Source organism: Vollenhovia emeryi, unplaced genomic scaffold (genome assembly GCF_000949405.1).
Source record: "Vollenhovia emeryi isolate VEMERY1.0 unplaced genomic scaffold, V.emery_V1.0 DF939145.1, whole genome shotgun sequence".
Classification (NCBI taxonomy): Eukaryota; Metazoa; Arthropoda; class Insecta; order Hymenoptera; family Formicidae; genus Vollenhovia; species Vollenhovia emeryi.
In genome coordinates, this window is record NW_011967221.1 from 2681865 (window position 1) to 2693047 (window position 11183).

An 11183-nucleotide genomic window follows, 5' to 3' on the forward strand; every position below is an offset into this window, starting at 1 on the left:
CATATTGTCCCACGATTATATGATTTTCAGGATAAATTTTGAGAGAAAATTCTCTCCGTTTATATTACGAATTTTGTAGTGTCAATCGACTTATAAGTAATTTGGGATGTATTAAAATGTTTTTGAACTGTGTACAAACCATTAGAAATAAAAAAATTATAATTGTGAATATGAGGTAATGAAAAAGAGGAGGAGGGCAAAAAAGTGGGAGAGTAGGAGAGTTGTAAGAGATATGGGGGACATCGTGGCAGCGGAAAAGACGAAGACTATGATGATGCCGTTTCTGAAACTATTGTTCCATTTTAATATGTGTATCGTATTAAAAAATATTAATATACAATGGCAATTGTTTAGAATCAGAACCGTGAATTAAAATTTGGCCTGATGTCGGGCCTCGTGGCGCTCTCCGTCGGAGCACGATCGCGGCGAGTCGCGCCGCGACGTCTTTCCTCGCGAGCTCGCGAGGGCGAACGGGCATAGCTGATCGAGCTTCGGAGCATTTTTCGCGTCTTTACCTGATTCGGCGACCCGGTCGCGCGATGTTTGTTCCACCAATCAAAACTCTTCTCGTTTTCTAGCGACCGTGAAATCGCTCGTCCCTAAAGTGAGTCCCGTTCGCGTGTGCCCGCTCGCCTAGTTCTCGCGCCCGTTCGAGAAAATCGTTTCTCCATCGTGCTTGCATCGTTTCGTAAGGGCCCGCGCCCCTTTCGAGGCTCCGTCGCAATATTCGCGCCGATCAAAGGCGCTATATCGCCGCGTGATCGGTCTACCGACTCGTGTGTCGGGTTCCCGTCAAATCGCTGCCGCAAAGCAGAGCCCGTGCGCGGCGAGCTTTCGGTATTTCGATAGTCCATCAAATCGCGTGCGAGCTCTTATTAAATCCTTGTTAAATCAACCGTGCGTGCGTCCGTTAAAATTCCTATCTGACTTGTTGCCGATTAAGAAGTGTTCACGGCCCAATCTGCGTGTCGAGTGCGCGAGTATCCTCCTCCACAGCGGTGCGCGATCGCGTACGTTCGTCTGCTCCGCGTTAAGAATTCCGTTGGCCGCGCTCAAGATTGTCCGATTCGTTTGGGTGTTGAAATCAACGCTCGTCAAGATCTCCCGTCGCGCCGTTAGTTAGCAATAATCATATACTTCATTCCACATTCTTTTAGGATTTACCAAAATTCCTTTAGAATTTACCATGAAAGATTTCATAACCAGAAGTTTGCTAGACTTCACTACAAATCTGGTAAATCCTAAAGGAGTTCTGATTCGTCCATTCTCTAACAGACGACTGGTTGAATCTATCAGATTTTTTTTTCAGTGTACGCTCAGCGCTGGGCGGCTTCCAGTGCCTTTCATTTTTCGCCGGTTACGTTACGCGGAAATCGCGACTAGTTTCCCCCTTTTTTTTTCTTCTTTCTCTTTTACGCGAACAGCAATAATAAAGAAATAATAAAGAAATAGAAATAGAAAGAATAATAAAGATATAAAAATAGAAAGAATAATAAAGATATAAAATTATTAAAATACAGAAATAGAAAGAATAATAAAGAAAATAATAAAGACACTTTCATTATGTAGGATCCTGGGCAATCGATCAAGCTTACTACAATTTTCATACGCCCAGCCGCTAGTTGCTCGAAAGTCACGTGAAGATCACCTTCAGTTTTTTTAAATCAAACTGCCTGCATTTTATTGCATGTTCTTGTAGTTCATCTCGAGAACTTTCCAAAACACTATAACGAAGTACTTTTTCGTTAGGTACTTTTTAATTTATAAGTAGGGCCCAGACGTTCGGGCGGTTTCTCGGTGCGCGCGCGGAGCACCACTGCTTGTGAGTAAGTTTTAAGTTCTCGCGCACCGAGGAGCCGTCCAAATGTCTGGGCCCTACTCATAACTTAAAAAGTACTCAACGAAAAGGTACTTCATTAAGGTGTTTTGAAAAACTCTCGAGATATGAGCTACAAGAACATACAATAAAATGTAGGCAGTTCTATAAAAAAAAAATGAAGGTGACTTTCACGTGACTTTCAAGCAACTATTCAAGGTCAAATTAATGACACCACCTTATGTCCCCCTCGACATCAACTTTTGTCTGAAACACTTTTGCTGAAAACGCTTCGTTAAAGAAATACGTGATAAGAAACGACGAGGTAGCTTATTATCTTTGAAACATATACTATTTACTTAAAAAACGTACATAGTTGGGTACCATGCTTCTTTTAATATGCATGTTTTTTCTAACGCCTGGGCAAGAACTGTATCTTATAACCGTAGATATACCGCGTTACTCAATTTTCATCTTGTGAGACTGGCATCAACTGTTCCTCGATATAACACGAAGCTTGTCTTATCTTTTACACATGCGTAAGTTACTTTTCAATGCCATTGATGAACTGATAACAACTTTACTTCAAGTAAAAGCATTTAATTTCACTGTAAAGCATTCTTTTCCTTAAAAATATTTCAAACGTTTATATTACTTGGTAATAATACCACGTATACAATTAAAAAAAATTGTTTATAACACTCCACTCTTATTGATAAAATTGCAAAAGCCTTATAATTTATCACTTATATAATTATCTTGTTAATTATATTATAAATTCCAGTAAAAATGTATATAACCTAAATGATAAATAATAAGAAATTGATATAGTTCTTCAGCCGATTACACCTTAGCAGCTAATTAGAAATGTTGAATATATATTAATTTTGTCTCACCAACGTGGAAATGGCTTTAATGATTCGTTCATTTTCTAATACAGTAGAACGTAGTATTTCTCAGAAAGGTTTATAACCATAAGCAGTCTACAGGAAGATCACAATGAAGTATACGATAGAAAAAGAAAACAATACAAAAGTACAATGGACTCAATGGATCGCAGGTATCGGAGGTATGTATTACTTATATCAACGTTATAATATTAATACTATGTCAATGTCAACGAAATATATTAAATAAGTACATTAAAAAAAATCTTTTATATAGTTTCTAAAATATATATGATTAAAGCAATATCAACTTAAATTTATATATGTAAAGAAAATATTTCTCTATTAAAATTCAAATAAATATAAACACCGGCTAATAATTTTTCGAATTTCAGTCACTCTTCTACTTCTACTAGTAGGAATGATAGAGATTTGGAGTTCACCGTACATCGAAAATCTGACTTCGCCCGAATCTCCCATACCCATGACAGAGAACCAAGCGTCCTGGATAGTCTCTCTTCTAAGTGTAGGAAATCTAATTGGCACCGTTTGTGGTTCGATTGCCGTCAACTATCTCGGCTCTAAAACAGCGATCGTTGTGACGAGTTTGACAATAACTCTTAGCTGGCTATTTACACTTGTAGCTAATCGACGGGAATGGCTGTACGCAGCTAGGTTATTAGGTGGTATCGGTATGGGAAAAGCAAACAGCTGCTTCTCACTTTACCTAGGCGAGATCGCGGACCCTACAATTCGCGGAGCTCTGGTGGCCTTAGGTATGCATTTCAGTACTTCTCACAATTGTGTTTAGCAAATAAAATTAGTGTGTCTAACAAATTTTTTACTCAACGCGTCATAACTTATTGTTAGTGTAATATAATATGTAAATTTTTCGATTTTATGAGTATATCAAATTTCTCATTCTTATAAGAGCGATAAACGAGAATATAGCGAGAAAAAAGCAAAACTATCCAAACGCATTAACAATAAATAATTACATATGAACAATATTAACAAAGAGTCTTTTATTATCTGCAGCTGTAAGTGGATTATCAATAGGCAGCTTAATGATGAGTATCATGGGTGCGCGTTTAAGTCTGGAGATGAGCGCTCTCATATGTCTCATTCTCAGTTTACTACTGATAATCACCTTCATATGGTTGCCGAAATCACCGGACTATTTCATCAAAATCGGAGACGACGATAAAGCGCGTGCCTCGATACTTTGGTATCACCGTGATTGCGATGTGGAATCGGAGCTGACAGCGCTGAAAACCTTCATTGAAAAAAATAAGAGTCTTCCCTTCGCGGATGTTCTAAAGCAATTCAAAATTCCCTACATTATGAGAGCACAAACACTCACGTCCATGCTCTTCGTATATTTTCTGTTTAGCCAAAGCATTGTGTCGGCTTACATGGAGACCATCCTGCAAGACGCCCAAGTGACCGTTATAGACCCGTCAGTGATAGTAATCATCGTCACCGCTACGGGACTCGTCGGTTCCCTGGTTTCCATGTACCTGATCGACAAGTTCGGCAGGCGAATTCTGATGATCGTCTCAAGCGTGGGCCTCACGATCTCGCTAATCTGCTTGGGTGTACAATATCAGCTACTCGACGCGGGCTATGACCCCACCAATCTTCAGGCTCTACCCATTTTCGCGGTGTTGCTCTATGAAACATCCTCATGTATCGGCGTCATCCCAGTACCAAGCACAGTATTGAGTGAAATCTTCTTGCCACATGTTAAGTGCGTAGCTAGCTGTATCGCCAATATTGTCGGTGCGACAGCCTCTATTATCTCCACATCGACATATCAGCCTTTAATCAATTTGATCACGCAAAAGTACGTGTTCTATTTGCACGCTTTGATAATGACAACGGCTGTACCATACACATATTTCCGCATGCCTGAGACTAAGTGTAAGTCGCTACAGCAAATTCAAGAAGAGCTGGTTGGAAGAACTGAACAAGTGGTTTAATCGGATAGCATATAATGAACGAAATAGTACGTGAATACACTTATCGACTTCTTTTGACGATCGGTCTCTAGACAACCAATGGAACAACTTGTTTTCTCGTATTTATTACAAAACATTTTAATGGTGCCTCAACGGCGATGCCGAGTATTTGTCACATCATTTGCCACATTTTAATGTTACTGATGTGCCAAATAATGATTTAACAAATTGAAATCACAATGCAATATTCTCGTTTAATCTGATACTAACCCATTTATTAAATTGCGAAACAAATGCGAACGGATTCACGGAAAACATCTGATGTATAATATATCGGCACTGCTGCTGATTGTGAGTCAAACTCAGCATATGCATTGCTTTGTGAGAAAAATTTTATTTCATGTTTCATTTATAATATTTTACGAGGCTGTATTAGAATTAACAAAGGTGGCAGTAAATACGTCGCCAATGTGATAGCGCCCGTTACAAGAGTTACGGTTATTGTGCAAAACGTTGTTGTTTTATCTTATCGCTTGTATAAAAGTAGCGATATAAAACTTTGTGCCAACTCACCATGAATTTACACACATCAGAAAATTAAATTTGCTCTTATCGTATTTATTGAAACGGTAAAATATTCAATTTACCTAAGCGCAAAAACTTGATTTCCGGCATGAAAAATTATGTTTGTCAAAACATTTATTTCCTTTGTTATTAAAATAACAAACCATTTCGTTTAGAAAAACTTGGTGGTGCAAAATGGATTTACTTTAATAATACGTGCATGCAAAGTATTATTAAAAGAATGAAATGTTTTTATGTATATAATCTCATGCTCAGTTAGAACAATACTTCCTATCATTACTTTTATAGCAAAAATAAATTTAAACAACTTTCATTTACACAATTATTTTAAGGATTGCAAATAGTACAAGCTCTATTTTCACCTTTTTCTAACAAGGCAATTAAACTAATATATTACGCATTTTGTAGTATAAATCGTCTTATAGTATTACAAGTAATTTTCAGTATTTAAGATATTTGGACTGTTTAAAAAACGTTAAAAATATAAAAGTTATGTTTGGCAATGTTACGCGATGGAAGAAAGAAGAATGGCAGGATACTGTGACGAGTAGAGAGGAAAGAGGGTGTAGAGTGATAGACGTTGTAGGGGATGGCGGGGCAGGGGAGGAGACAGCGATGATGATGATGTTTCTGCAATTGTTGTCCATTTTAACATATGTACGTTTCATAAAGTCCTAATAAATAAATGTAGAAAATAATAGACACTTTTACTATTAACTATAATATGTAAAAGAACCCTAAACAATCGATTAAGTCTATTAAACATTTCTTGCGCCCAGTCATTTTTCAGATGCGGCTGTCATGCTTCTGCCCAATTTGATGTTTCAAATATTGATAAGCACTGTATTTCGTTGCCTGTTACGCGGACACCATTCGACACGAGATACTACCGTTTTAATTTTTCAATTAGGGATTTTAATAAAAAACCAATAATACTTTTTTTGCTAATATAAAACCATTAAAATATTTTACAAAATTTATAACTACGAAATTATAAACAAAATAGTTCGAATTATTTTCTAATTTTTTGTACTTATAGACCAAAAATAGAAAAAATGTGGTTCTTATAGATATAAATAATTTATTATTGCTATTAATTTGTACTCTACTAATTTCCTGTATTTATAAAATATGTATATATTTTCCCTTTTTTTGCATTTACATGGCTTCTAAAATAAATACTTCTTACATTCAGATAATACATTCTACGTGATAAGAAACGACAAAGTAGCTTATTATCTCCGAAACATAACCCATTTATTTTTAACAACGCGAACAGTGGCCTACCATACTTCTTTTATTACGCATGATGTTATATTTTTTTCTGACTCATACACAAAAACCATTGTCATAACCATATTGCGTTATAATTTACGTCTTGTGAGTTTGGCATCAATTGTTCGTTAAATGAATGGAGTTTATCGTATCTTTTTTACATATGTAAATTCATTTTCAACAACATCAATGAAGTGTTAAATGTTTCATGTTAATTAAAGCATTTACTTTTACTAGTATACACTGCGCAACATATGTATATGTATTGTATATAAAACATTCTTTTTCTTCAAAATGTATATCAAGTGTATACTTTGTACTAGTATCACGCCACATAATTTTATATTAAAATAATCGATAATACTATGGAAGGCTTATAATTTGTTAATTATATAAGTATTCTGTAAAACATATTATAAATTTAAATAAAAAATGTACGTACATACATTACTTAAACAATAAATAATAAGAAACCGATAGTTACATAGTCCTTCTACAGATTTTACCGTAGCAACTGTTTAAAACTCTTGCGTGTATATCATATTTCTATTCGACTACGATGATTGACTCAGTATCACTCGAAAAGGACCCAAAAAATAGGGTCGAAACGTTCTATAATAAATCGATTAAATAATTAGCCAGTTGGATTGACTATTAGTTTCCCGTCTCAATTTCTAATCATTACTGGTGACAATAAGCAAACTCTCCTTCGTCGTTTTTAAAATATGTTCATAACCGAAGGACTATGATGATTTGTATAAGTAAAAGAAATATGCATGTTTTAAAATTGAAGTAAATATAAATAACTATTATTTTCTGAATTTCAGCCAATCTTCTGTCATGCTTCTACAAGCAGGATTGATAGCGGTATGGAGTTCCCCGTACGTCGCATATTTGAATTCACCCAAATCTCCCATACCCATGACAACGAATGAAATTTCTTGGGTAGTATCTGTATTACATTCAGGCAAGCTCATTGGCTCGATGAGTCGTTCTGTTGAAGTCAACTATTTTGGCGCTAAAACAGCGATCTTCATGACAAACTTGACTATATAAGTTTTAGCTGGGTTTTGATAATTATAGCTAATCGAGCTGAATGGCTGTATGCACACCAGTAGTTAAATCCATGAAATTTATTCTATGATTAACAACAGAATGTTGATACTTTATCTGATTTAACAAATTATATCCTTTCCAACTATTACTGCAAGTACTTGTACCAAGTGCAATTTTTTTCCGCCGTAAATTTTGATCAGTTAGGATAAAGGAAGATTCTAAAAGGTCGTTACGTCACCATCATATCGCTTCTAAACAAGACAAATATGATAAGCAAGTGTTAGACAATTAACCCTAGAACCCGACACATGGGTAAAATTTACCCAGACCATCTTTTCGAACGTTACGGCTCTGAAAATATGAGGAGTTGGCAGTACTATACTAGGGCCAAAATTAGTTAACTAATTCCTTTGTTGGAAAGTATAACTCAGCTGTTTTCTCACCTGACCGTTTTCGACAGGGAAGACAGCAAAATTTCGTTCGGGTCAATTTTACCCATGTGTAGGGTTTACGTTGGAAAATTCATTTTTAATTTTTTCTTGTTTGTAATAAGATTGATCTTTCTTTCTAGTTTTTATTGAGAACTTGGTTGCTGATGTATGATAAATGTGCTTTAGAGGTTATAATTGTATCAAATAAGTATATTGTATATAACATATATTATGCAATAGAAGTGAAATTATTTATAAATAACAAATAATACATAATAATACATTTTCTTATAATAAAATAAGTTTGAAAGGGAAAATAGAGTTATTAAGTAAATAAACCCATAAAAAGTCCCATCCATATTTTGTTCGAACAGACCTATTTTCCTTGTAAAAAATATAGTTTTTTTAATAACCAGCGATCTGCTCCTAGATTTTCTCAAAGAATTAACCGTTTTTTTAAAAATCGCGTTTGCCTCATTGCTTTATCTGTTATTGTTAAAAAGTTATTAATTTTTTAGAGAAAAGCGAATTTTGAAGAAACATGTGTTTTGTTTTTTTATTATAATTTTCTTCAACTTTATTTAACCGCAAAACTGTTAGCATAATTATCTTCCTCGATGTTTTCTACACCGATTAAAAAAAAAACATTGAATTTTGACGAGAGTTATTAGCAAATGAAAATGGGTAAAATTTACCCATGTGTAGAGTTTACGTAACTTTTTGACGTGTCGGGTTCTAGGGTTAATAGAAAATAATACATGTCACTGTCGAATGGTTATTTTCAGTACATAATTTGCCAGGTCCTTACAACCAGATAATACTTTCTACGTGATAAGAAACGACAAGGTAGCTTATTGTGTGTTTCCGAAACATAACTCATTCAAGTTTAAAAACATGAACAGTTGCTTACCGTAGTTCTTTTATTACGTATGATATTACATTTTTTCTTGATTTATGTGCAAGAATCGTATGTTATAACTGTACACATATTACGTTACAATTTACGTCTTGTGAGCTCGGCATCAATTGTTCGTTCAGTGAATGGAGTTTGTCTTATCTCTTTGACATATGTAAATTAATTTTCACCAACTTCAATAAACTGGTAAATACTTCATGTTAATTTAAAGCAACATCAAGTTTGGTTGACCGTATCTGGCAGTTTTAATGTTTAATACTCGCTACGTCTCAACCATGAATTTTGGCCATTTTCAAGCGAACTGACTGAGAAAATCATGTACATGGATTTGCGTGTGTTTTAGTGATGTCTACCGTTCTCGTGTATCAAACCTCGACACGGAACCTTTACAGCGTTTTTGCGATTACAAATACAATCCAGTTTACATCACCAAACCACACGCAAATCAATGTACATGACTTTCTCAGTCAGTTCGCTTAAAAAGAACCGAAACCCATGGTCGAAACGTAGTGAATATCAAACATAAAAATTGCCATATACGGTCAACCAAACTTGATGTTATTAATTATTGCAGGCGACCCTGAAGATTATTCTTGTTAGTTAATTAAAAGCATTTACTTTTACTAATATACATAAATAAAACATTCTTTTTCTTTAAAATGTATTAAGCGTATACTTCATACTAGTATCACGCCACGTAATTTTATATTAAAATTATACAAAATACCGTGGAAGGCTTATAATTTATTAATTATATAATTATCCTGTAAATTGAATTATAAATTTAAGTGAGAAATGTTTCATACATACATCACTTAAACGATAAATAATAAGAAACGGATAGTTACATAATCCTTCTACAGATTTTACCGTAGCAACTGATTAAAACTCTTGCGTGTATATTATATTTCTATTCTCAGTCATATGAAAATAGCTTTAACGATTAATTTATTTTCTAATAGAGCAAAACGTAGTATTTCTCACAACGGTTTATAACCATAAGCAGCCCACAGGAAGATCACAATGGACCGTGAGACACAAAAAGAAAAAACTAAAAACGTGCAATGGTCTCAATGGTTCGCTGGTATCGGAGGTATATAAACCTTACATTTATATATAAACTTTATATTAATGTAAATAAAATTAATTAATTAAACATATTGACCGAAATATTTCATATCTTTTCAAAATACGTTCATGATCGAAGAATGTGACGATTCGTATAAGTAAAAGAAATATTTATGTTTTAAAATTGAAGTAAATATAAATAATTAATAATTTTCTGCTTTTCAGTCAATCTTCTGCTTGTACAAATAGGAATGATAGTGCTATGGAGTTCACCGTACATCACATATTTGACTTCACCCGAATCTCCCATACCCATGACAATGAATGAAATTTCATGGGTGGTATCTATATTAAATTTAGGCAGGCTAGCTGGCTCGATTTGTGGTTCTGTTGCAGTCAACTATTTTGGCGCTAAAACAGCGATCTTGATGACGAGCTTGAATATAAGTTTTAGCTGGCTTCTGATAATTATCGCTAATCGAGCGGAATGGCTGTATGCAGCTAGGTTTGTAGCTGGCATGAGTGTAGGAAGCGCGAATTGCTGCTACCCACTTTATCTAGGCGAGATCGCGGAACCTACGATTCGCGGAGCTCTGGTCGCTTTAGGTATGCATATTTATATTTTAGTATTTCTGTTTCGCATACCTGTTAATGTATATGTGTCAAACTTTATGGGCAAATGCACAATTCTGAAATATGAAGAATGCTTGACATCCAGCTGTTTCGAAATGGCAACTGAACAATGATTTCATTCATTTAATTTTTGAGCGATTACATTGTAATGCAAAATACTTTTTTCCAAAGGTACATCGCAAATATTCGGATAGTATATAAGCGATCATTATAATGCAAAATAATAACATATACAAAAGAAGTGGTTTTGTTGCCACGCCAAAGCTGACACTGCAACCCTATATTCAATGTGAACAAGATTAAATTTCTTTGTCGTAATTTGCTACTCATCAAGTAAATATATTTTACAGAGATTTCAATTCATACAAATATAAATACTGAAGCGAAGTTTACTTGTTGCCAAAGCAAAATATCTCTTACAAATATTGTTATGTTACGATAAGAGATAATAATTTACATAATTAACAAAATAATGTGTAGCATATAAATTTAATATTATTAAAAAATTTTTATTGATAAACTTAGTAACTAACTACATCATGTTCATATCTCATT

General features: G+C 34.5%; 2 protein-coding genes across 9 annotated transcripts in view; both read left to right on the plus strand.

The window, feature by feature from the left end:
• Positions 1 to 11: 11 nt before the first annotated feature.
• Positions 12 to 6199, plus strand: LOC105566382 (facilitated trehalose transporter Tret1-like). 4 transcript variants are annotated; one of them, XM_012020326.1, is made up of 5 exons: positions 12 to 1114; positions 2266 to 2355; positions 2757 to 2885; positions 3099 to 3479; positions 3742 to 6199. In XM_012020326.1, the coding sequence occupies exons 3-5, from the start codon at positions 2816 to 2818 to the stop codon at positions 4683 to 4685; spliced, it is 1395 nt and encodes a 464-aa protein (XP_011875716.1). In that variant the 5' UTR covers positions 12 to 1114; positions 2266 to 2355; positions 2757 to 2815; the 3' UTR covers positions 4686 to 6199. The 4 variants fall into 4 exon arrangements, with proteins under 4 accessions (XP_011875716.1, XP_011875717.1, XP_011875714.1 ...); XM_012020327.1 differs by lacking the exon at positions 2266 to 2355; XM_012020324.1 differs by lacking the exon at positions 12 to 1114 and having other exon boundaries at positions 2059 to 2355.
• A 2631-nt stretch (positions 6200 to 8830) lies between these two features.
• LOC105566384 (facilitated trehalose transporter Tret1-like) overlaps positions 8831 to 11183 on the plus strand; it is a 5254-nt gene continuing 2901 nt past the window's right edge. Inside the window, exons 1-3 of one of the 5 annotated variants that reach the window (XM_012020333.1) lie at positions 8831 to 9113; positions 9890 to 10020; positions 10221 to 10601. In XM_012020333.1, the coding sequence (XP_011875723.1) occupies positions 9951 to 10020; positions 10221 to 10601 (451 nt within the window). In that variant the 5' untranslated portion in view covers positions 8831 to 9113; positions 9890 to 9950. Of the gene's footprint in view, positions 9114 to 9412; positions 9437 to 9889; positions 10021 to 10220; positions 10602 to 11183 lie in introns of those variants that run through there. The other 4 variants (XM_012020332.1, XM_012020329.1, XM_012020330.1 and 1 more) reach the window with 4 other exon arrangements.